Source organism: Agelaius phoeniceus, chromosome 1, assembly GCF_051311805.1.
Source record: "Agelaius phoeniceus isolate bAgePho1 chromosome 1, bAgePho1.hap1, whole genome shotgun sequence".
Lineage (NCBI taxonomy): Eukaryota > Metazoa > Chordata > Aves > Passeriformes > Icteridae > Agelaius > Agelaius phoeniceus.
Window position 1 is genome coordinate 46,669,253 of NC_135265.1, and position 26,492 is coordinate 46,695,744.

General features: G+C 41.1%; 2 protein-coding genes across 5 annotated transcripts in view; one reads left to right on the forward strand and one right to left on the reverse strand.

Moving 5' to 3' along the window:
• Positions 1-1,431, reverse strand: part of ZDHHC3 (zDHHC palmitoyltransferase 3) — a 33,997-nt gene extending 32,566 nt beyond the window's left edge. The window contains exon 1 of one of the 4 annotated variants that reach the window (XM_054631112.2): positions 1,280-1,431. The gene's annotated coding sequence lies outside the window, so the exon portion shown is untranslated. Of the gene's footprint in view, positions 1-566; positions 741-1,275 lie in introns of those variants that run through there. The other 3 variants (XM_054631117.2, XM_077178128.1, XM_054631134.2) reach the window with 3 other exon arrangements.
• Positions 1,432-4,745: 3,314 nt separating this feature from the next.
• Positions 4,746-25,558, forward strand: EXOSC7 (exosome component 7). Its single transcript, XM_054641829.2, has 8 exons — positions 4,746-4,900; positions 6,233-6,334; positions 7,000-7,094; positions 11,839-12,001; positions 16,482-16,552; positions 21,116-21,239; positions 22,192-22,347; positions 24,972-25,558. Exons 1-8 carry the CDS (start codon positions 4,844-4,846, stop codon positions 25,074-25,076), a joined length of 873 nt encoding a protein of 290 aa, XP_054497804.1. The 5' UTR covers positions 4,746-4,843; the 3' UTR covers positions 25,077-25,558.
• The last annotated feature ends 934 nt before the right edge of the window (positions 25,559-26,492 follow it).

A 26,492-nucleotide genomic window follows, 5' to 3' on the forward strand; every position in this document is an offset into this window, starting at 1 on the left:
CTATGTACACCACAAGACACCCAATGCAGTCACTCACCGTAAGTCACCAGTCCCTCCCCTCTCTGTGATTCCACCGTATCACAACAACCATCCAAATTTGGGCTCCTTTCCTACAGATCTGATATTCCACACACACCTTTGCTGTGCCAGGAGTCTGGCACACTGTCGCTCTCTCTCATGCTGAATAACACAGTTTAGCTTTTCTTAATCGGGATCAAAGGAAAGACACCTAAACGAACTTTGCTGTCCATCCCACATCCCTCAATGGTACACACCAAGTGGAAAGCCCATCAGGGACCAGACTGCTGCCCCCTCCTCCCCAAGGCCTGTTTTCTTGATTATTTTCTTGAAGACTATTTTCTAATGAGCCATCGTGAACTCTTGCTTCTTCTTAAAAATTTACCTTACAGAACAACTCCAGTAGCACTCAGAAGCTGCCGTTCTACACCAGTCCGGATCGCTTGTTACTGCCACGTAAAACTCACCATCCATTTCAACTAAACCCGCCACAGCACAGCACAGCGCCATGCTTTCGCCAGGGATTCCTGCCGATCCCGGGGGCGCACCTGGCCGATGGGGCCATGGGACAGCCGCAGCCACACGCCTGGTGACCAGAGCCACCTCGGAAGCGACAGGGTCAGCTCCACGCGCTGTCCAGCTGCTCCCATCGCTGCAACGCATTAGCAAATTATAGGACCACTGCAATCCACCGACAGGTCACAGGACCCCGACGAAATCGCTGGAGGGTCCGACTTTAAATTTCCTGCCGAGGGGACTCGACGCTGCTCCGAAAGGCCGCGGAGCAGACCTAAACCGCGTACTTAGCACGCTATCATTTAACGCGTTCAGCTTCCCAGTATTTAAAGCCCAGCGCTGGAAGGCGGCGAGGTGAGAGCGGGAGCCCTCCGCCCGTTTCCCGACCGATGCCCACAGGTCCCGGGGACGCCGCTGCGGGACACGACCCGCCGCCCGGCCGTGGCCCGGGGGCCCCGCCGAGGGACGCGGAGCCCCGCGCGGCCCTTGGGCGGCCGCGCCACCCCCGGGGCTCCCGCACGTACGGCCGAGGGGCCGCGCGGGCCGGGGACACCAGGGACAGCGGCGGGGCCGGGGGGCGGCTGGTGCAGCGGCGCAGGCGGCGGCGGGATGCCGTCCACCGGCGGCCCGCTGCCGGCTCCCAGCTCTCTGCTCCCAGTTCCCGCTCCCGCCCCGCTCCGCCGGCGCACACACCTGCCCGCCCCCCAGCACCCCCCGCCCCGCGCTGTCAGTCGCACCCACCTACCCCAGTGGCCGCCGCCGCCGCCGCGGGTCCGGCGCGCCCCGCCGCCCCCGCGCCGGCAGCGGCACGGCACGGCACCGCACCCCCCCTTCCGCCGGCCGCCCGCCCGCCCCTTGCGCGGAGGTGGAGCGGCCGCCGGGAGGAACCAGGAAGTGAACGGCGGCGGCGGCGGGAGGCAGCGCGTCCCGGCCCTGCCCTTCCCCGCCCCGCCAAGGGCTCCCCGGCCCACGGACGGCACCGGCGGCTGGGCCCATGCGGCTGCGGCCCGCCTGTGCCCACTGCGCGTTAACGGCCCGGGCGTGCCGATCCCTGGGGGGAAATGCGGGTTTTGTGAGGAAAAACCCCACACTTTTTGGTTTTGGCATGGAAACAGATGGTTCTGCCTCAGCGGGCACCTCTGAGCCCCAGGCGGGTTCAGGGTAGTTTTGATTTGCAGGTATCCAGAATCTGTTGGCACCCAAGGGGGAGTCGTACAGTGCAGAGCAGTGAGGATGTTTGGGGGACTGGAGTATCATTCTTACGAGGAAAAGCTGAGGGAGTTGGGCCTGTTCAGTCTCGAGAAGAGACTACTGAGAGGGGGCATCTTTAATATGCATAAATGTCTCAAAGGAGGGGCGAGTGGGTGTGCCAAAGAGATGGAGCCGGGCTCCTCTCAGTGGTCCCAAGCACTAGGATGCCGTGGGCAGAAACTGATGCACACGAAGTTCCACCTGAACATGAGGAAGAACTTCTTTACTGTGTGAGTGACACTGGAAGAAGTTGTCCAGAGAGGTTGTAGAGTCTGCCTCACTGGAGATACTCAAGAACAATCCTGTGCCATGTGCTCTAGGACAGCCCTGCTTGAGCAGGGAGGTTGGACCAGATGACCCACAGTGGTCCATTCCAACCATACCCGTTCTGTGATTCTGTGACAGAGCTTCCACTGCAGGTGGCATGTTCAGGGCCAGAGCAAGGGCTGAGTTTCTCCCAGTCCTCATCTCAACTCATAAGCCCTCCATTATTTTTTTTGTCTCCTCTGCCCAGCTGAGAGCAAGAGATCAGCAAACAGCTTTCATGGGTGCCTGGTGTTTAGCCAGTGTAAAACCATGACGTGAGCCAACATACATCATTCATTTACCACAATGAAATTAAAAGATAGTGCTTTTCCTTTGTTAAAAAAAAAAAACAAAACAAAACAAAAAAACAACCAAACATACAAACCCAAGAAACAAGTGGCATCCTTTTTTGTATGATAAGCTTCACTACTGCCTTGTGCTGGAATTGGAATGTCCTCAAAAGTGCTCTTTAGGGCAGAGGTTGCCTTCTGCCCTCCCTGAGGAAAAATGAGCCAAACCTGGGGTCCTCCCACCTTTAAAAAACTGCTGTTTGCATGTGAGCAAGATTTGCTAGCTGAGCCTCTGGACTGTGCAAGAATTTGACTAACATTAGGTAGACTCCAAGCTGGGGGGCAGAAGTGGGAAAAAAAATTGACACATCACTCTTTCCTAGCAATTGTACCTGTTAGCTGCTGTGGGCAAAGGCATGAGAGTCAGGAACTAAGATGAGAGCCAGAATGTCATCTCCCTATGCTCTCAGTGGAAATCATGGGGTGCATCTGCATTAACCCTGCAAAACAGTGTTACATCAAGAATTCACTCACATCTTCAGAGAGTTTCTGACTTCTTCTTGTTTGGTTCACACTGTGCAACATGAGGACACAAGTATCGCACTGCAAGTCAAATGAAGGCTTAGGCTGTGCTGGACAGCAGCACTGGCAGATGCTGTTCTAGAGAGAACATACAAACCAGGGCTCTCTCATGCATGGGCACTGCCTTTGTCTGGCACTCCCGTGGGCCAGCAAGGAGGTGGGAGTGGGGGAGGACAAGCTAGCCAAGTTCCCAGCTCTGCCAGGCTCCACTGCTGGCTCTGCCCACCAAGAAGCAGTATGCAATCCCCATACAATCCTAGTGTGCAGAAATGTGGCACCTTTCAGATGCAGGTAAGCTGTGGGAAGAGTCCCAAAAATGCATCCACTCTGCCCTGACTGCTGATTGATAAGCCTGCCAATGGGACCAGACCAAGCTAAAACTTCCAAAACCATCCATCACTCTTGAAGTTTGCTTCCACTGCATCATGCCACCTGTTCAAGTAGGCACAGCCAGGAATGCTTTGTACATTTGATTGAACAAGGAGTTGTGGAAAGATGCATAAACTCTGGCAGTGTGCTGAGTAATCCTTGGGAGCCATGGATCATTTTTAGCCAAGCAAGCATCAGCATGAAGTCAAGATAGCATCTTTTAAAATACTCTGAAAATTATCACACAGGAGCTGTGCAAAAAAGCATGCAAACTTACATTAATGACTGTTATGAAATTTTCAATTAAGGCTGTCAAAAAAACCCAACCCTTAATTATTGTTTTAATATATAGTGCAAGTTTTTAATCACATTTCCCACGCCACTTCCCAGCAATATCTGGCAGAGGACCAAGATATGAAAAATCTGTACTTTATGATTGGCTTTTTGCAAATATTAAAATGAATATTATATATGTTGTGTTAGAAAATAATGCTGTATTAATTCTCTTAAGTAGTGTGTTAAATATAGTTTTAGGTTGTAAGAAATGTTAAAATAGAAACTATGCTATGTAGGATACTTTTTTTAAAGAAAGGACTCGCAGTGAGATAGCAGCCACAGGACACCTAAATATTTCAGAGAAAAAGAATTTATTGCCCTCTTATCAGAAGAAACGAACTTCTTCCCTCCTCGAAGGCGCTGTTAGGATTCAGAGGAAGAAGTTGACGATGACCAGACAGAATCCTGTCTTTGAATGGAGTTTATGCATCATGTATGAAGTGTATGAATATGCAACAGGCTGTTGTTTTTAAGGGTTAATCCTTTGTTAACGGGTGCCCTTTTTCGGGCTCGTGCTGCCCAGAGAAAGGTACCCGGACGTCCGTAACTCTTTGTTTCTATTGTCTCAAATTGTCCTAATTCCAATTGTCCAAATTATTATTACGCTAATTGTATTAGTATTTTGACAACCACTTTATTATAATTTAACTTTTAAAATTTTAAAAACAAGTGATTGGCGTTTTCCACAATCATAATCTCCTAAGGAAAGCATTTGGTTTCTTCCCTGCCCCCGCACCAACCTTCCCAGCTGCACCTCGCTTGGACCTTTCTGAGGTTAAAAACTCCGCAAGGAAAATGAGGAAACGCAGAGAACTATGACTACAAGATCCATTTCTGTGCACCAGGATATTTCCACAGCCTCCTGGAGGAGCTTTTGGCAGAAAGCGGCAGCTCTGTTTTTACCGCGAGGGTCAGCTTCTTGGACGGGACGTTTTCCGGGATGCGGGGTGCCCAGTGGGTACCGCGTCCAGAGCGGTACGTGAAAGGCTTCTGTGGCTTCCCGGGTGCACCCCGCGCTTGGCCACCAGGCAAGGGGAGGCCTCGCTGTGAGGTGGCGGTGCCGGCTGGGCGGGGGGAACACCAGCTCTGGAGAGCCGGCAGCTTCCCCCCGGCGGGCGGGCAGGAAGGCAGGGAGGAAGCGGGCACTGCGCAGGTGCGGGCGGGAGGCGGCGGGAATGGCGTCCGTGATGCTGAGCGAGGCGGAGAAGCTCTACATCGTGCACGGCGTGCAGGTACCGGGGCGGGCGCCGGGCGGCAGGGAGCGAGCTAGGCTGGGGAAGAGAGAGGGAGGGAGCCCTGCCCCGTTGTGTCTGGTGGCGAACCTCTGGAGTTATCACAGCACACCGAGCATCGGGACGGGAAGCAGGCTGAGAACGGGACGTGGATTTGTTTTCACAGAATCACATCATATGCTGAGTTGGAAGGAAGCCACAAGGTTCACCCACTCCTGGCCATGCACAGAGCACCCCAAGAGCCGCACCACGTGCTTGAGACCATTGTCCAAATGCTTCTTGGGCTCTGCCGAGCTTGGTGTTGTGACCACTTCCCTGGAGAGCATTTTCCAGTGCCCAGCCACCCTCTGGGTCAAAAACCTTTTCCCGATGTCCAGTCTATGCCTCCCCTGACTCAACTTCAGGCCTTGTCACTGGTCACCACAGAGATCAGTGCCTGCCCTTCCTCTTCCTCTCATGAGGAAGTTGGAGAGTGCAGTGAGGTAGCGAGGTGTCTCCTCTCCCCTCAAGTCTCCTCCAGGCCGTACAGACCAAGCGACCTCAGCATCTCTTCAAACGACTTCCCCTCAAGGCCCTTCACCATCTTCATTGCCCTCTTTTGGATGATCTCTAAGATATCAATATCCTTCTGTCCCCATTTGCTCCTCTTTCCTTGCCTTCCCTGACTCTTTCTCAAGTTATTGCCATTGGATAGAGTTTTAGCCTGTAATTTAGCAAAGGAACATGAGTGGACAAAGGAGGAAGAGTGAAGGGGGCTTGAGGAGAAGCCCCAAAGGTAAAAGAGCTGTATTCTTACTGAAATTTCTTGAAAAACAACCTGGTTTTATGGGAATGAGCTATCAGAGGATGTATAATGCCCATTTGTGGAATACAAATGGATGAAAGCATTTGGAAGGCTGGTGTATTATTTTTGTCTGTTGGGGTGCTAATTACTGATGTAAAAGTACAGAACTTGTCTATGCCAGGACAGAGCTGGGTTGCATTAGGTAAAGTACCATTTAAAGCCAAGATCTTTACAGTTTTGAAATATGAAGCTTTCTTTTGGGAATTAGAGAGGCTTGGTGCAATTCATGTCTGCCTGCCGATTACTTGTTCCAAGCTCTACCTAAATGAGATATAAATGAAAAAGTATAGTTGGTTCTTTTGTATTCCATGGTGAAACTACAAGCTGTTGCTTTTAGATCATTTTTTACTGCTGCATTTGGTATAGGAGAAGGAAAGTTTAAAGTCACAGTTTTTGGTTTGTGGTGGGGTTTTTTTGTTTGTTTGTTTTGTTTTGTTTTTACTTTTCATTACTGATTCCCTTAGCAATATGTTGGTTGTCATACTTAGGAAGACCTTCGTGTAGATGGTCGAGGCTGTGAAGACTACAGATGTGCAGAAGTAGAAACAGATGTTGTATCAAACACAAGTGGATCTGCAAGAGTAAAGCTGGTAGGTAAATTTCTTAGGAATTGGGTACCTTGCTGATGAAATTGCTTGTTCATGTGACTAGTTAATCTGATGCTATTTGTAGATAGGTTTGTGTGTGCAATAACATATATGGGTATAGCAGTAACTGAAACTATGGGATATGGAAATAATGGCAGGATGTATCATTAGTTCAGGCTGGCTTGAGCTGGATTTACTATAAAGTGCCTGGACAGTCTGAACTAATCTAATATTTAATCTTGAAAACTGAAGTCACTGTTGTGCCTAGTTTCTGGGAGGGGCAAAAATTTCTATTCCTTTAAAATGAAGCAAAATTATTTCTGACGTTTTGACTGAAGAAGAAGAAGAAGGTAAATGTACTGAACATGAAGGTTCTGCAGAAAGAGCTGTTTACAGAGCCAAAATGACAGAAGTAGTCTTGGATATTAAGAGTCTTTTTAAACTAGAGATAGGTAACATGTATGATAATTGTTTGAAGAATCTTCTTACACTTAATATTGTCCTTCTAAAGCCTTTTGTTTTTTTCAATAAATGTTATTTTAAGTTCACTCTGATAGAACGATCTGATAACTGAAATGTAGAAATGTCAGCTTACCACAGACATTTAAATTAAACAAATAGTTCTGTAATTATAATTCCAGTTGTGTGATGTGTTTTTGTTTTAATAGGGAGAAACTGATATCTTGGTAGGCATAAAAGCTGAAATGGGGACACCGAAGTTGGAGAAACCAGATGAAGGTTACCTGGAATTTTTTGTTGACTGGTTAGTATACTAGAAAAGAATGAAATAGATCTAATATTTGGAATAAATGACTAATCACGTCTTGCCATTCTTCAGAAGTTTATGCCTTCATTCCACTAACCTCCTCTAGGGGTTTGAGTAATAGAAACAAGTTATTTTACTGTTTCAGTAGCAGTGAATGTAGAGAAATTTTCTGCTGGTCTTGCAAATCCAAAAGAAGCAAATCAGCAGGAGTTAAAGAATGAAAAAAGATTAAATAAAACAATCCCAAATTACATAGCATCACTGCAGCTGGAAAAGGGTAATGGTTCAAGTACACACACTTGGAACCAGACTTCATGACTAAAATGTCTGGCTGTTGTTTTTACCATGATAAAATAGAGAAAATCTCTTTCAAAAAAAGTAAGTTGGAAGAGAAGAATTGACCACTACAGTACTTAAACTTTACTTGAAGGTTTGCTTACTTTGTTTGTGAAAGCAATGGAAACAGTTTGAAGTGTGTTTAGTACAAAACTTCAAAAAAAAAAGAAAAACCCCCAGTGTAAATTTCAGATGCAAAAACTAATTAGAAATTTTAGTTACATATTTATGAGTGAATCCATGTTTCATTAATTAAAAGGGTGTTTGTTTTTAATCAGATTTCTTGCATTTGCTACAAATGGACTGTTGTTTATCCTTACGGTCTTGACAGTGTTTGAATTATGGAAGAAGCTAGAAGCAAACTGAGAACTTGTTTTCAGGTTTGCTCTGAGATAGCACAGTGACATCTCAGTGTTAGTCTAAATTGTCTGCAGCCTGAGACTACAGTATCCATGTCTTGCAGACTTACCCAAAATTGATCTTTATGATTTAAATTGCTTTGGGTACTTCTCATAAAAGCCTTGGCATTGTCAAGTTGGCTGCTTTGCATGTGACATCTCTTTTCATTTTTATTAAAAACAAAAAAATGTTTCTACTCTGACATTAAGCAATATACCATTGTCAAAGCTACAGTATGAGAGCTACTAAGTGTATACCTGCTAATCTTTCTGACCTAATTGTCTGTATCTGCCTTAACATTGGTGTGGAAAGTTATGTTTTAAAGGAAAGCACTCACCTGTGAATTGATAGTTTGTTTACAATTGCTGTTCAAAAAATATCAGATGGGAAGATGATCTTGAATGTGATCCTGCTGTTAGAACTTATGTATGAAGTGTCTTAAATGCTACATGTTTATTGGTTTGCGGTTTTTTTCTGGTTGTCTCTATATGAAAAAAGTCCACTGACAGCAGGGACATTTCTTTCCTAAAAAAAGTGGTCTGTGGACATATGGCAATTCTGTGATACTTGTGTATGGAAATAGATATTAGAAAAACTTCAACTCATTAGATTAATGTTCAGTTGTATTTTCTGTTAATCTCTGCTTCATGGGATGGGAGGGAGATGTGGATCAATCTTTGGGAGTCGGATTTAGTCAGTTCAGGAAATAAGTAATCTTTAATTTCTGTGACAACAGGATCCAAGGGCCTGAACCTTAGAGGATTGTAGTCACTTGTCACATGCTTGTGGCACGGGGAAAGGTGTTCTTTAGCTTCCAGATAGATGCAAAAGACAGAAGGTGAAGTGGAGGCAGCTTCCCTCTGTCAAGGGGAACGAGCTGCTGTCAGTACCCTGATGCCTTGCCAGACTGCCACTGGGTGGTAGTAACTGAGCAGAATTCCATACCCTGAATCTTCTGGTGAAGTTCCTGTGTGTTCTATTTGGCTTTTATATTTTTGAAGTTAATAATAAAAACTCAGACTGCAGTGATTACTATCTTAAAATGCTCATTTCCCGAAACTTTTGTGGTTTCTTTTACTGATGAAAGTAATCATTTGCTGGATCATGTGTATAATTCTCTGCTCCAAACTTCTGTTTCTCTTTATTCTGCTCTGAGTCCTTTACCTGAAATCTGAGGAGCACACTTACTCCCATTTTGAGACAGACTTTAATGCGAATCTCTGGAGGGGATGATTTTTGGGGCACTGGTTTGTGATCCTAGAAATTAATTATCATAAAACAAGTCTATGTCCTAATATGTGTGGTATTCTTACTGCCTTTCATCACTGGAAAAGACATTCATCCTGGCCCTTGATGCTGAAAGACTGCTATGTCTAATTGTATCACATTTGAGTTTTCTGGCTGATCTGATTTATCACTTTCAAACTGTAAGAAATAGAAACAACCAGAAAAGCAGACATCTGAATTCCTTGAATGCATCAGATTTTGTTTGTGGAATTAGGGAAACAAGGAATGTATTTGTCCAGATCTGACCATCTGTAGATTACAGTGTATTAATGGCCTGAGCAATAAGTGAGAAATGTGCAACTGTTGCAACAGAAAGATTTTGACTGGCAACAGGAGGAGTTTTGAAATTCAGTAGAGATCTGTGGTAGAAGCATTGTTATGCTTTAAGAGGAATCTCTGATAGTTAGGCAATGTGGCACTGAAATTATTTTCATAGTCTTGAAAGTTACATGCTGCTTTGGCATAGAAATTCTGTACCACTACTAAATTCTTTCTGTTCACCATAAGCAAAGTTTTTGTCATTTTCTAGTCTGTTAAGACATCCTCTTTCCAAATTTTGTGCAGTATAAGTTACTGCAATAGTCTGTAGGCATTAGGTGGCAGTATTTACCAAATAGTTACAATCATATCCTGCTAGCCTTGCTTCTTTATTTCATTTTGATTGCAAGGAAATGAAGTGTTAAAATGATAATGGAAATAAGATGCAGTGAAATGTATAGTGATATTCCAATTGCGTCTTAGGTTCTTTCTACTCACTGTCAAAGAAAGCATCCAATCTTAATCAAAAAATACAACATTTGATAAAACTTTGTGTTTAGAAATAATAATGAGGCATAGATTGAAATTTGCATAATTCTTGCAACTTGCCATAGGGATCATAATGCTTTCATAACTATGGCTTAAACAGAATGATCTTGTTAACTTGCATAAAAGCTGCTTCCATGGATAAGTGCTTGTTTAATACAACCTGAAGACCTGACTCAGCACTGAGTTATACTTAAATCAGATCCTATCTCATAAAATTGGTGCCTAATAACCCTGAATAATATTGTGTGTCACACTTCCAATGCTTTTCGTGTGGAAAATATAGTTTGGAAGTGTAGATCAGTGCTTAATTGGCAGTAATGTTTCTTTTTCTTTTTAAGCATGTATAGTGCTATCTCTTTCTAGTAGCAACAAATAACTTCTGTAAAATCCAGTAGTTCTTCCTGACAAAGAAAACTCTGTCTTGCAGAGTTTTCATCAACTCTGCAAAACAAGAAGTTGGGAGAGTTACTGTGAGGTAAGAATAATAGTAGATAATTATATGTAAGCTTATAGATTTTGCAGTATTATTGGCACAGCTCACTTGGTGGTTTAAGTCACACCTTGATAACGTGAATCTTTAGTTGTTTGGGTTTGGGGTTTTTTTAAGTGAAGGGATTATATTCCAAGACTTTGTTTTCTGCTGGATTTTTGTATTCCTGGTGTTTTGTATCACCATATAGACACAAAACATACATGTCATGAAAAATTTGCCCTGTGACATGCCCTGTAGCAGTGCAGTGCCCCACCAGGAGAATATGGGGCGTGGCCATTACTGATTTTGAACAGACCAAAACTACTTCTGTGTAACCACTAACTTTGATATATTCTCTAATGAGAAATTAATTTGGTGGAGGTCTGACTGGTTTATTTTAAAACAAGATATGAAGTCCTGCTACAGGTCCACTGCTCGAGAATATTCTGGCCCTCTCTATAAACCAGAGGCTGGGTTTGGAATCTTTGCTCATTGTTTTGCTGTATATGCATCTCTGGACATTTATGCTCTATTTGATTGTTCTTTGGAGGCAAGGCATTTTTTGTTAGGTTTGGGGTGGGTTTTGTTTGGTTAGTTTGGTTTGGCTTTTGCTTGTTTTGGGGGGTTTTTTAGGTTTTGGTTTAGGTTTTTTGGGTTTTTTTGTTATGGTTTTTTGTTTGTTTTGTTTTGGTTTTAGGTTTTTGGGGTTTTTTTGTAGGCTTGTTTTCTTTTATTGTTAGAAGTTTTTAGCTGTGTACCAGACCCCAGCACCCAAGGACTTTGTTACGTGACTGCTCATAAATAGTTTGTTATGTTGGAATCAGGGAAGTGAAGACCAGACGCTTTGTCAGATCCCTTCAGGAGAAGATGTTTAGTTGCTGTTCCCCCTAAGCTGCAGAGAGTAATGACATGTTTTCTTTAAGGGGCTTGATAGCAGACAGTACACTCAGTAAAGAAATTGCCAATTAAGGTCAGGCAGTCATGTTACTTAGAAGAAATTAGTATTCTACTTGTCATGTCATCATATCTGTCTCCTCTTAGCCAGTCTCTTAATAATTGAACATTCAACTCTCACTAGGCTGTCTTGGTAGCTGTTGTGAACTTAATACAGATGTCTTTTTTTTTTTTTTTTTTTTAAAGTAGAAGTGATAGAAGGTGGCAGTGCTTAAGAAATAATCTCTGAGAGAATCCACCAAATTTTACTTTAACTGGGGAACTGAAGATAGTAGTGGAATTTAGTTAGTATTTGTAACAAAATGTCAGTATATTATCTGCATCAAAATCTTCTCTTATGCAAAATGGAAATAATTCCTTTTCAGATAGGATGCTTATTCTTGTACAAATAAATCCTTAGATACTTTTAATGCTTTATATTTAAGAAATATTCTTTGGGTACTTGCTGCTTCACAAGTGAAAGTATTCTTTTCTTTCTTTATCTAGTTCTTCAAATTCTCCTGAGTTGGAAGGCCGGGGAGGAGAAGAGCTTGGCACAGATATAGCAAATACACTATACAGAGTATTCAGCTGTGAGAACAGTGTAGACTTGAAATCCCTTTGTATTAATCCCAAAGAGCACTGCTGGGTTCTCTATGTGGATGTATTGGTAAGTACAGAAATGAAAACTAAGATTCAGCAAAATGTTTTTAAGGCAAAGACTGACTTAGCATAACCTTCTGTATTTCTTTGTTTAAAAAAAAGCTTCTCATTATGTGATATAATGTATCACAGCGTGGATGGCACTTATCTATCTACTTATAATAGTTAATCACTAATTTCAGCTTGCTTCTTTTCTGCTCTTGATGCTGGTGTTCTACTGCAGAACTAATAAAGCATTGAATACCCTGAATGTGTCTCAGATAAAAATCAGTGATCTTATACTGACAAGGAAATTGCCACTAAAGAAGGGTAAACTTTTTTTCCAAGCTGGATGTAACAGCAAATATATTGTTCAAGTGAATGTAAATTATCATGGGTGTATGTTAGCCCTAACAGAACTGTCCATCTCTCTGGTTCTTTGTACTCTTATCACAACTAATTCACTAAAGTAAAACAGAAACGTTTTTGGCAACAGCTAGGTTAGCTGAGGTGCTTTTTGATGAAGCTTGTATTTGTATATTAAACATAGAGGATAAACTGAGTATTTGTTCCCATGACAATAATGCACATTATATTTTATGTGTACAAATCTGATGAATGCGGCAGCTCAATTTCCAAATCTGCTGCATTTAAAGCACTCTGTCATGGGAATTTCAACAGAAGTCTGCAAGTCAGACTCTCCTGAACATTATTTCCAATTCTTATTGGTCCAAAGTTGAGTTTCTGTTTATCAAATTTGGAAGCGAAAATATGTTAAGGGATATTACAGGAATCCATTAGGGTCTGTGAAATAATGTGCAAAATGTTAAGCTGTACAGGCAGAAAATTAAATACAGGGGTTTGATGAACAACGCAGGAACATTTAGACTAAGACCTAAATAAATGTGAAAATTAGTTCACTAGGTATTTAAAATGCAGTAGCATTAGCCTAATTAGACTAGATATGGTACAACAGTCCAGCTACAAAATGATGGAATATGTACCTCTGCTGAGTGCTTTAACAGCCCAAGTCACTGGCTTATTGCAGTTTGGCAAGGTTTAATGGAGAATGAAGTGTTAGTTCTGAGAAATCACACTGGGGCCTTTAGTTACTAGGTAATTGCAAGCAGAGGTACAGAATATTAAATGCAGTGCTTATTTAAGCAACATGCTGCTAAATATTGCATAGGCACTGCATAAACAAAGACTTTCATAAAGCAGTCTGCTTCCCTGCCTGTGTGTGTGTGTGTGTATATATGTGTATATATATATATATACACACACTGTTCTGTATAGCTTTTTTTTTAGATATAGCTGGTCAATATCTGATTCTTTCTGGACTGATTTGTTGATTGTCCACAGTTACAGAGAAAAACAGCCTCCGTGTTTTCATGCTACTGATTGTATCAGAATTATGAACATCAGGGCATCAAGGCATCACTTTGTTATGTGAGGAATTTTACATTTACCTCTTTTTACAGTGCCAATAAAAAATCTGTTGCAGGTTCATAATTATGACTCTAAACTTGATGAGTCTTTTTGATGTTATATTTATTCTGCAGGGATTTTGTGTGTGAGCCATTGAAGAGCTGTTGGTACAGTTAGAACAAGATAGTGTTAACGTTTCTCTCTTACTCTGTTCTACCCCCAACTTTTTTTTTCCTCTGTATTTTCACTTTTTGGACATACTTGTAATATTTCCTTTTCTAAACAGTAGACATGTGATAGTGTGTGATCATATTACATGTGACAGTGTAGGTGCTTGACACCTACAGATTTTCCTGAAGCTGCTGTTGCTGAATCATTCCTATAGAATTCTACTTTTTATAGAGTGTGGTTTAAGGATGACACTTGGGCTAATAAAAGGAGCAACTCATATTATTTGTCATTTGAGGGAGACAGATTCTGAATATAAAAACAACACTCATAGAGAGTCCTTTGGGTGATATTTTCCTCCAGAATTCCTGGAAATCCTTTACATTGGTGTTTGCGTTGCATAGTTTAGATTGGAGGGAAAATAAACCTCAAATCTGTCATAAAGCTGAAAATACTGGTACCTTGCAGTCAGGTGTGAAGGTACTTGTCTGGAAGTCTCTCATTCCAAGAGACAAAGATCAGAAAGAATGTTATGAGCCTGGAAATACCCCATTCCTATGCAATTTAGCAATGTGCAGTTTGATTGAAACACCTATATTCAGCTCCTGTGTGTAAACAAAATTTGACACATGCAGCCTCAAAAGAGAAAATAATGTGTTTTGCAGTCAAGCAAAAGATTTATCAATTAAAAACATCTCTCAAATTTTTTCTGGTGGTCAGTGTACTTGAGAAATGCTATAATTCTGTACAGTCAGAATGGGAAAAAATAACTTCAGCCATGCACACCACAAAGATGCAGGCACATGGACAAATTGAGATACATGTGTCTAAGATGGAGAATATATACCTTGACCTTTCAGAATATATGCTTTGTTTTTTAATAATGGAAGGCATTCCACTTCTAAATAGTAGCTTATCAACATGGAGTACATCAGAGGCCTGTTCTCACCCTCTCTGTGTTTCCCTCAATTTCTTCCTATTCTAAGCAAGCCACTGATGTCAGAAATAAGGAGCTTTTAGGCATTTTTGAGTGGGTTTTGATATATATGTATATCCTTCTCCCCATAATTTGCCCCAGCAGCCTGCTGGGCTAAGCAAGGAGAATCAAAGTGTACAATCTCTTATCATTCCCTATCCAGTCACAGTAGATTGTGTGTCAGGAGGACAGGGTGCATTAGTTTCTCTTGAAATTTTTGCAGTTCACTATTGAGCACCTTCCAGGATTTCCTCGTCTTTTTTATTTCCCCCTCCCCTGCCCCCAGTCTGATTAAAAAAAAGTTAGGAATCTACTTTTGGAGGAAAAGCTTCTCTGAATAAGGTTGGATCAATAATGTGTTATCTTTTCTTTCCCATAACTTTTTCACTTCCATATCAGTAAATTAAAAGCAGAAAAGACCCCTCTCCCATAACTCACAGCTGTGGAGACTTTCTTAGTCCTAAAAATAATTAAATAAACGGGGGGGATGTCAGTACAAGGTGCTTGAGCTGAGAAAAGTGTTCATTTCTCTGTGGAGGAATTGTTGCACTGCGCTCTGTGCAGGCAGTGTTCCTTGCCTCTAGGAGCCACTGTAGTACAGATAAGGCTTTAGAACAGCAGCCTGAACACCAGCCTAGCAACAGTGCAGGCACATCCCATTATTGTGTTTTAATAACACAGATATTGTGGGGCTTATTGTGTTATCGAGTAAAATCCAATAATGACTGAAAGGGGCAAGTTAACCTCTCTGTATCCAGCAGCTGCTTGCAAAGAAATAATCTGATCACCTCTGTATTTAGCTTTTTATCCCAACTTTTTGTCATTCTTTTTACACTGTTCAGTCTGTCTTCATAAAAAGTAACTGTCTTTACAGAATATCTCGTTTATGATTTACTGCCTGTGCAGGAGTTTATCTCATCTTTAAATAAATTTTGAAGAACAATCAACGTAATCAGGATTGCAAAACATGTTTTGCTCTCATCATACAGCATAGATTTATGTCACAGAGAAGCATCCATATGTTCTTGCTGGAGTAGATCCGAATGCCTGCTCTGTATGCGTGTGTGTCCTCAGGAAATAGTACTGGCAGCTGGGAGCTGAGCTTGTCAGAGAAGTGACAGTAGGCTATGGACAGATACATCTCTGACTTGTCTGGCAGCCTGCAGAAGGTATTAGTGGTTTGGGGAGCCCTCCCTTTTTACCTTGTATGCAGTGCTGCTTTTCCCTTTGACTGCTGTTCTCCCAATCTTCACTGGAAGAAGCTGAGCTAGGCTCCCTCCAAACACCTCACTTGTTGATAACACTCATTTGCAAGACTTTGACATCAGGCTCTCCTTGGATCACTATCAGCTGTGAGATAAACCTGGCAATGACTCTTTCCCATAAAGAGAATAAATCATGATGTGCCTTCATAACTACACCTTGTATTACTTGCTTTCCATACCATGTTCTTGGTGACAGTGTGTGTTTCTTCTGTGAAAGCAATTCTCCCAGTTGGTTTTGTCCACCTGATATTTTTTAAAAAGGCTCCTCTTTGAAATGAAATATAGAAAATTGATTGGCTTAATTTAACACTAAAGAATTAATATGATGACTTTATAAAGGGTATTCTGGCCATAGTCTAGATCAGAACCTTAGCACAAGAAGATTAAGAACAGTGCTGGTTTCATTTCAGCTTCTATTATTACATTTTATCATTAATTTTATTATGAAGTGCATTAACTCTTCTATTTTGCATGTATAATACAGTTAGCTGAAATCTTTATTTCCTATCTGTTTCTTTTCATAGCTAGGCTTTAAAGACAACTTTGTTTTTTAAAAACCTGTTCTGGTAATTAATTTTCTTCCTTTTCAAGTAGGTTTAAATAAAATAAAGGCTTCATTTAAAGACACTAGCCTGATTTTCTTTTAAAGAGATTCTTCTTTTCTTCCCCAGTTATTGGAATGTGGTGGGAACATCTTTGATGCAATCTCTATTGCAGTGAAGGCAGCTCTCTTTAACACAAGGTAAAGCACAGATCTTATTTCATGTGGGTAGAAGCGGCATGGGAAGTGGAAGAGAACCATTCTCCATGAGCAAAACATTTTTAATGCTTAATTATTTAAATAAGTTCCCAAGACAGATACTTGCATTCAGATACAAAGCACTCATTTGCATGCAAGTACCATGAACTAATGTTATTTTAATTCAGTTTCTGATGATCAAGTGTCATATTGCATGTTATGCACAGTCATGTTCACAGTATAACTTTTGTTGTAGCCAGATCCACAAAAGTAGTGTTGACCAGGTGGTTTTGTTGCAAGTATTTGGAGTCCTTGGTGTTGATGCCTTGTGGGTTTGAAATAAGAAGTATTTATTGATGTGTGATGCTCTTGAATAAGAAGCCCTCTGTCAGCGTGACTGCTGATTTGTAATTAGCTCTGGTTTTCCACTTTTGATTTTGTTCTCATTATCTGTCAGCCTAGAGTTCTTTTTAAAATCAAGAGGAAAAATGTGGCAGTGAGAGATTGTGGGGAGGGGAAAACGATGTGTCTTTAAAAGAACTTTGCTCCATGCGTTATAATTCAAAGAATGGGAAAATACAATCTAGTAGAATGAATGATGCACGTCTTCTCTGTGTGTTTTTAATAGGACTCACTACTATTTTTTCTGTTGTTTTTATTTTCTTTATCTGTAGGTGAAAGGGAATACAGAGTTTTATAGCACCCTTGAGAAAAACAACCTAGTGAATAGCTTTGCTAGAAAACTTACATGGTAAAAATAGCTGGTACAGGTTTGCAACCTTGACTCCTAGAAGCAGAAATGTTTTAAAAGTGGCTCTCGAATTGTTCTTCAGCATTAATTAGAGATCTGCTAGTCACTAGTGTAGTTCTGGCTTGTTTATCGGGGAATCAAGGCACAGTACTAGATCTGGAAAAGTACATGCAAAAAGAAGAGGAAAATAAGCTTTTGAAGACAGGGAGTATATCAGGTTATAAACACTTCAAAAAGGATAAGGGGAGACTTATCCATCTGAGACAAGAAATTCTATGTGTTGCTGAAAAATTTCTCATGTTAATCAAATTCTCAGCAGTAACTTTTAACAGTAGATTGTTTTTATGACATTAAGAAATGCTTTTAGAAATGTAGTGGCTCACAAAGGAGTTGGCAGTACAGTAAAAAGAAGAAATGCTTGTATTTCTGTGTGTGAGTTGCCAGGATGCAAAAGCCATACAGTTAAAACAGTTACTACCATGTGAGTTGTTTTGCAGATCCACAGCTCATACTTTATATATAAGATAACTAGACCTTTTTTGTTACTTTAACCAAGAATAAAGAGAGATGATCATATAAAAAGTGGTGAATTAAATAGATGAATAAAAGAATGTGGACAACATGATGGAAGGTGTAATTATTTTAATGTTTCTTACTTATTTTTATTCCTCTGACAACTGTGTCCTTTATATAATCTTTAAGCTGAGGGCAAACATCACGAGTCTTGTTGAAGTTGAATATCATTTCAAAATGTGATACAGTAAGACACTGCCTATTGATTTTTTACCTTTGGAAACCTATCTTGTTGATTTGAGCAGGGAATGCTAGTACAGCTCATCTCATACAAGCTCAGAAAGTCAAGAGGTGAAATTCAAAGTGAAAACTTGTTGTCCTCATTCACTTTTTTCTCCCCCTTTCCCTTTGTAGCTACTGGGTTTTCTTTGGATTGAAGATAGCTGCCTGTTCTCTATAAAGTATTATTCTCCAAACAAGAAAATATGTCAGTTTGAAGATTGCTTCAGATTAAGTGTTCTGAACTGTGTTCTACATTTGACTCTTACTGGCTTTTCCTACTTTGCTTACAACCAAGTTTTTGTTCTAAGTGTTTTCAGATCTTTGCCAGCCTTGACTACAGCATTGGAACAAAGAGCAGGGAGCTCAAGGTGCTGTTGTTTCTTTGAAGCTACAAAATTTTAGATATTCAGATAGGCATTTGAAAAACTTCAGCTTCAATTTAAAATCTTGCTCTAAGCATTTTTGTAATATCTGTGGACCCATCTTGCTTTAGAGCTAAGTAAATCCAACATCACAATTTAAGGAATTTTGCTCAAGACTTAGGGGATTTAAATCTTTTGAATGCCTGACCTGACTTGTTCTCTCCCCTTCAGGCATGGAACAATGACAATAGAACTGGTCTAGGGGGAATATTTAAAACAAAACTCTTGCAGTTTTGTATTGTTCATTGAGTTCTAAAATCTACCATCAAGATCATGTGCACAAGATAGCAGATACCAAGCCTTCTTCTTACCCATGTCTCCCACATGTTTGAGGATGGAAGTAGATATTGCAAAATGTGCAGCTAGCTACTGTGTCAGGACATTAAACTTGGTCCCATGGAATGTGCCTGCTTGTAACCTGAGGCTGCAGAAAATAGGCAAGTTACAAAACCAACAAAGTTTATAACACAACAGCCTTGCAGACACCGAGGTTTTTGCTGCACAGCATGGTAGAGGCAGAACCAATGCCTGCTTGGAAGGGTGGAACTGGTTCTACACTTGTGAAATCTGCATCTGCACACAAAGAAAAGAGCACTGTTTGTTACAGGACTAAGTCTCGCTGTACAGATCTCTGCCCTGATTAGTTGTAGGAATCAAAATAGAAAAATAAAAGTTGCAAAGTAATTGTGTACAGCTATTTCTTAAGATAAATATTCACAAGCTAGGAGATGAAATCAACAGTGTTCTGGAGAAGCTTTGTGCTACATTCACTTTGCATAGTTTTTCTGTCCATATACCCCCTTTTTATGCAACTGTGATGCTTGTGTCTGATCTTTTTGCCTTTGCAGTATTTCTAATTTACACCTCTCTCATCTGTTCTTGGCCAAAAAAGCTCCTTGCAGGCATTTTTCAGATATTAATTCTGGCAACTTTTTCTTGCAGACAAACACTGCTCTGGTTTCAAAGCCATTTTATGTTGGAGTTAAAAATTGCTTAATCTCACAGATTTTCTTAAAATCTTGCTTTGTTTTTTAAACACTACTCTGGCACGTACACCTCTTCCCTGACTAGGCTGTTGTCCCGTGTTGTCCATTGTCCTGTGTAGCTTGAAGGTTAGTCACTTTGTGACTTTATTCCATCAACTTCTAATGGAATATTTTAAACTTGAAAATAGGCTTTGATGCATTTCTAATGAGTTGAAACATTTGGAGTTTCATTTCTGGAAAAAAGTGCACATCACAATTGTTCTGCTTACTCAAAGTCTTAGTTTCGAGTTGGCTCAGGCCAGTGTGCTTGCAGGGAATTTGTTGTCACTGGAGCAGGGTTAGCTGTTTTGATGTACTAGCCCCAGATAAATAAAATACTCTTCCAAGGATCAATCAAAATCACTTTGTGTTGGTGGGGGAAATGTTCATTAAATGAGTCCATATCTCCTCTTTTAAAAGAACAGATTTGTTACAGAGGGCATAAAAGAATGTAACCTCCAGAGTCTAGTTATAAAACACAATGCTACTGCAACAGCACTAACATAAAACCAGATTGTGGTTACTGAAGTTAGCTGTCTTGGGACACCTTGAAATACTTTGTTTTCAAGTGCAAATGTGTGAAAGAGAGAGTAGTGTGGGTGAGCACTGTGTGTGTTTTACTGACCAGTAATGCCAAGTCTCTCAGTCAGTACTCCATCCTAGAAGGCACCTGGATAAATGTGGGTGTATAAAATGCTGACACTCTTGGCAGCTTGAGATACCATCTTCTACTAAATTATTTTAAATTACTTAATTCACTATGCTAAGGAAACTGCCTTAAATCATCCTGTACAACTTCCATTAGATGGCTATCACAAATACAATGTATGTACGGCTGATAAGGAGCCATAAAGAGCCTGTCTGGCTCATTTGTGAGAGAGCTCATCATTCACAACTGAGAAGAAAGCATTTATTGGATTTCTGTGTGGGTTTTCATCACTTCTTCATCCTGATACGTTATACATTGCTTGCATACCTGTCCTTAGAACAGTAGAGTATCTTGCCAATCTTCTCATCTTGCTAGAGAAAGGATTTTACTAATGTCACCTTTTCTCTTCACCCCAAATCTCTTTAGTTGGTGCTATTCTTTCCTGAACAGCTTTACTACTTGTATTTGCTACTCATGTCACACCTTTGCCAAGCAATGCAATTGATGTAATGCTGACAACTTTACTGTTGTCTGCAAGTTTGGGAACCGCAGAACAAAAGGATTCAGTCTTGGTAATTTGTCTCCTGTGCATCTGTGACATTCTGGTGCATACAAAGAATTGTTCAGAACTGATTTGTGTAAATTCAAAACTAATTTCTCCCCATGTAATAGTGTGAAGAACAACTCAAATTTTAACTGTTTGAATGATGTAAATAGGATTATCTTATCCTAAATATCTTCCCACTTACAGTGTTTTCTTTGTAGTCTCAGGGAGTGAGTTGTTAATCCTTTGATCACATTCTGTACTGTTCTGCTAAACATTTTGCCTCATTTAGAAGAACAGGGACTTCCTGGACTTGTGACTGTATAACAACTGTATTTGTTGTGTGTTCTGGCAATGACTCTGCAACTTTGTTTCCACAGAATACCCAAAGTGCGTGTTCTGGAGGATGAGGAAGGCACCAAAGAGATTGAGCTGTCTGATGACCCTTATGATTGTATTCGACTCAACGTAGATGAGGTGCCCTGTATTGTCACACTAAGCAAAGTAAGTCTGACAAATTTCTGCCTTGAGACTGCAGTTCCTGTTAATTTCACTTGCCATTTATTTTTTCCCCTAATTTTCTGTAAATTAGAGTTACAGAAATAGGCAGTGTCCTCTATGTCTATATTTGTTTGTCTTTGGCCTCCTGATTAAGAACTTTTACTGAATAACATGTTTTTTTGCATCTCTGAATTGTAGGTTTCTAATTGATGCATTCTTAAAATGCATCTTCTTGCATGCAGAGGAGTTGTTTATTATTTTTCATCTGCTCCTTGCTTAAGATACAGAGCAGCAGATATCTCAGTGTGTTAAAACAAGAGGTCATGGTATTCAGGAGTGGAGATTGTGTGATCTGCCTGGAGTTGCATGCTGAGTATTTGTTGCTGAGGACAGAACTCCACTTTCATGGGTGCAATACCATCCCTTTCCATTCAATCAGGTTTTTGTCTTCCATATATAGCACACAGCTAACACAGTTGATTTTATGGGTGCTGCATTTTCCATTGCAAGTGTTAGTGATTGGCTTAGGCACCTGAGAGTTTGGTTTGCATTTCTCTTAAGCAATTTGCATAAATAGTAGAGGGACCATTGCTGAAATGAGGGCTCACCTGAGTCTTGGGATGTGTAATTTTCAGGTAGAGGGGACCAAAGTCTATACTTAGAGTTGCAGGAAAAGATGAATATGGAGTTTCATACCGATGAATGGATGGTAGAAAGGAAAAAAGTATGAAATAGTGACATGTTTATCTCACCTCTATTGTTTATGTACCCATCATTTGGGGTCAGAAGCTGTTTAAATCCTGTGCTTTTAAGTCAGTCTCTCTTTCCAAAGGCTACATGATTTTAGGATGTGAGGCTGTAGATAAGTAACAAAGCCACCATTCACAGTTTGATTTCTCAGTGGGGGAGCTTTGAGAGCTGCAGACTAATGCATTGTTTTGTCACTAACTTGCAGATTGGATATAGGCACGTGGTGGATGCTACCCTTCAGGAAGAAGCCTGTTCTTTGGCAAGCCTGCTTATTTCAGTGACCAGTAAAGGTGCCATCACTTCTATGAAGAAGGTGGGGAAAGGTAGCCTGGATCCTGAGAGTATTTTTGAAATGATGGAGGTAAGGAATGTTGAGCAGTTGCCTGTCTTGGATTGATACTGCATGAACTGGAGCTTGGGTGTACAGAAAGCTTCAGTAAGGGCTTTCAGAGCAGAGACCTTGGTGCTTTGATTTGGTGCACAAGGGACTTGGTGAAGGTCACAGGCAGTTCCTTTGAAACAGATTCTAATGTGAGTGGACACTGTCTAAACTTCTAGATGCTTGAAATATATGGTATTCACATTTGTTTCAGGCAAGTACTTCACAGCTGTAAGACAGTGAAGCTTAAGCTGAGAAACTTTGAGAGTATTTTTTAAGAACATGTTCCCCTTTATTGTGTCTTTTAAAGACTGAAAGAGCAAAACTTCTAATGTGGTAAAGTCCCTGTAAGAGTAGAGATGGTGTTTGGAATTGGTGGTGCATGGTGTTCTAGCACAACTCATTTGCTTTATGATAAATGTACTGTTCTCATTTTACTGTTGTTTTTCTTTGCTTCCTTATTGAGTTTACAATCTGTCCCTACTTCATAAAAATATTAGTATCTGGATATTTTCCACATTCATATAAGATCAATTTTAAACCCTTCTTCAGGCTCTTCTTAAATCTGTTCTCCAGTGTAAATTCTCATGCCTGAGTTTGGCCTTGAGCATGAGACAGAAATGGATATTGAACTTGAAAGTCAGAATGAAAATTATATAGTTCAAGCTGGCCCTGTTTCCTAGAGACAGGGGTGGCTAATTTCTGCATGGCTCTTGTCAGGAATGCTGAAGTTGGAGCCAAGTTTGACAACAGTTGGTCTCAAGAGGGAATTACTGAGTATATGGCACTTGACTGTGTCATGATGTCAATCCAGAGTGCTAATCCCAGTGGTACCAGTGGGCTTTTTATTTGCATTCACACATGCCTTTCATCCCCCTTACCTGGGTAGAGAGGTGTTATCTCTAATTCCTCTGCAGGAGTGAGAGATAAAACTGATCACACAAAAAACCCAAGATGTTTTTGTAAGGTCAGAGATTATCTGTTTGGTCCTGCCTTAAACTCAACATCCTGATTAGGATATCCTATTAGGATATAAGAAAAACAAAAAGGCCCGGGAATGCCCAGTGGAGGAGCTGAGTAACCTATGTCTGACACCTCTATTCCTGAATGATTTGGCTGCAGGTCAGAGGATGTTCAGTTTTTCCTCACTGATAGAGAAGAGACATTCTAGGACATATCTCTTAGGAAGGGAGTTTCATGGGAAAGAAGGGAGTTTCATAGGAAGGTTTTGGGAAGCTGCCAAAAGCATAAGGCTTTTTTTTTTTTTTTTTTTTTTTCTGAGTTTATGATCCAGTCCACTAGAGAGGCAAGCAGGAATATGATGGCAACAGTGTTGGGTCAATACCAAAGCTCTGCACAGTTCCCACTCACTTTAACCTGGGGTGAGTGATGTTGTCCTAGATTTGAGGAGAAGAAAGTTTATCAGGGATAAAAGGACTGCTGCAGTGATCTTTCTCCGAGTGCAGAGCTGTGACAGTTCTTGCTCTTGTGCTCCCCCCTGCCATTTATGTAGCCTGACTCATGGTCTCTAGGATTGACAGCTACCCTGATGCATCAAAGCTCTTCCCAATTTCCTTTGGTACCATTGCCCATATTCTGACACCTGACTCTTTAGTTAAAAATGTAGCTTATTTTCAGGTTTGTGCATGGTTTCGGTAATTGTCACCAGGAGGTGAAACAGAGTTTTGTGCCAGCTGTATGGCTGGACTGGACTTTGCTGCATAGATCAGGAGCCAATAAACTCATTTTAATATAGTCTGCCTTTGGCTCTCTAGGGGGCAGTGGGCTTTTTATTTCTGTTTGCAGTCAGTATTTCAGGTCACTTAGAGAGACCCTGGGAAAGCTCCAATGAGCACCACTACCTTAAGATCTTTATTTCACCACTGCCCAATGTTCCCCTGCCCTGTAGCTTGCACAGTATACTTGGGCATGTGGGACAAGTAGAGGTCAGTGCTGGAGCTAATCCTGTTGGGTTTTCACTGCTGGAGTTTATTTCTGTAAAGAAAACATTCTGTTAACTCCTTTAAGGTCCTTGGACAGGACAGAATTACACATCATATGAAGGATCTGCCCACAGAGTGACTTGGTGGTGCAGCCAGTGTGCATTTTGGGTTTCTCTGGCCACAGGACAGGGTGTTCAGCTGGCCTAAATTCACTCTGCTGATTCTGAACCCATTCAGAAGAATTTGGTGAACTTCTGTTGGTAGCCTGCTTTGCTGGTCAGGTGTCTCTTGTCCTCAGGCAGCTAGAACATTGCTTCATGCTCTGTGTGCTGGCTAATTTGAATGTGTGCTTGTGCCTGATGTGAATTTAATTTGTATTCCTGGGTGATCCAGCGATGCGCAGACCTGGTTTTAATGATTGTGGAATGCTTCTCTGATGAATGAGAGCACTGGCTTTGTGTGTATGTTTTTCCAAAACTTAATCAAGTTAAAATGAAACTTTCACCACCATTATTTTTCTAAATTAAAAGCATATTTTATGATACCAGCTGGTGTATATGAATCATCAAAGGGAAAATATTTGTCAGAAGGAAGTGTTCCGTAAGAGTTGTCTCCTTGCAAGTAAACATGTCTCAGGTTTGTTTTGCTTTCTTTGCTTTGCAGACAGGACAAAGAGTAGGCAAGTCACTTCACATAGCCCTTCAGAAGATTTTGGATGAAGAAGAGAATTTGGGGACTTCACGACCAAAAGTTGGATTTCTAGGATGAGTTTTTATTAAATGTTCAAAACTGTTTTTAATTGATTTTGCAATCTTGTCAGTTTGTATATAAAAAAAAGGTCTTTTTTTTTTTTTTCTTTGTTCCATCAGAGTCATCCTCCTGTCTAAGAGGCTTTCGAAATGTTACTAAGCATTAATAGTAATAAAAAAAGCTACAGTTAAATGCAAATAAGCAAATTTGAGGTGCTTTCCATACGGGTAACTGCTGGCACCCAGGAAGTGCAGCAGCAGCAGTTAATAATGCTGTTGCCTGGGAAGTGCTTGAGTCTGTTTTCCAGAGTGACTGGTGTACTTTCCACTTAATTCTGTTTGCATGTGTTTCACATCTGTAAACCAGCTGCTGTGTTCTAAAATGCATATGGGGCTGTCTTCTGTGCAGCACAAATGAGAGCAGCACTAGCTGTAAATTTTCCCTCAAATTACCTTACTATTCTTTGAATAAAATGTGGTTAGATTTTACTATAAATACAACATGGTCCCAAGTTCATAATTCATATTTTAAACCAAGATTTGTCTACAACTACCTCACAGGGGGAAGCAGGGGGGCAGGCACCAAACTATTCTCTTAGGTGACCAGTGACAGGACTTGAGGGAACAGCCTGAACTGTGTCAGGGAAAGTTTAGGTTGGAGATCAGGAAAAGGTTCCTCACCCAGAGGGTGGCTGGGCACTGGAACAGGCTCTCCCGTGAAGTAGCACCAAGCCTGACAGAGTTCAAGAGGTGTTTGGACAATGCTCTCAGACACATGGTGTGACTCTTGGTGTTCTGTACAGGAGCTGAGCTTTGATGATCCCAGTGAGTTCCTTCCAACTCTGGATATGCTATGACTTCCCTGCTCCCTGGAGCTCCACCTATCCCTTTTGCCAACAGCTGCAATAGTAACCCAGCCAAAACATCTCAATGTGGCTAAGGAGAAGGGACATGACCAAGGTAAATGGAAAACTAAGTTGGTCTTTAAGAGTTGGGTAATTCAGCTGGAAAAGCATAGTGGCTGTCAGTAATGATCCTTCACAGGGAAAAGCAGAGGATTACAGGTAAGGCATGGATACAAGTTGCATCACCAGGTGTGGATTCCCTCCCTACATCAATTGGATGGCCCAGCAAAGAGTAAGAGGTGTTTGGCTTGATAGGAAGAAACAACACATGGAAAAAGTCAAAGGAAGAATATGATTTTTAAGAAGCTGATATTTCATCTGCAAGTGTTAAGGATTGTTTTGAACAAACTTTATGGCAGAAATTACTACAATAATCCAGAAGTTATTTAGCTCCTACTCAACATTTTCCGACTTTTCTGTTTCCATTTTATAATATCAGATTAAGAATTTTCTTTTGACTGTAACATGTTTGGTGGGGAAAAGGGGAAGAATGGTTTTGCTGAAGGAAAGCTGTAGATACAGGACAGAAC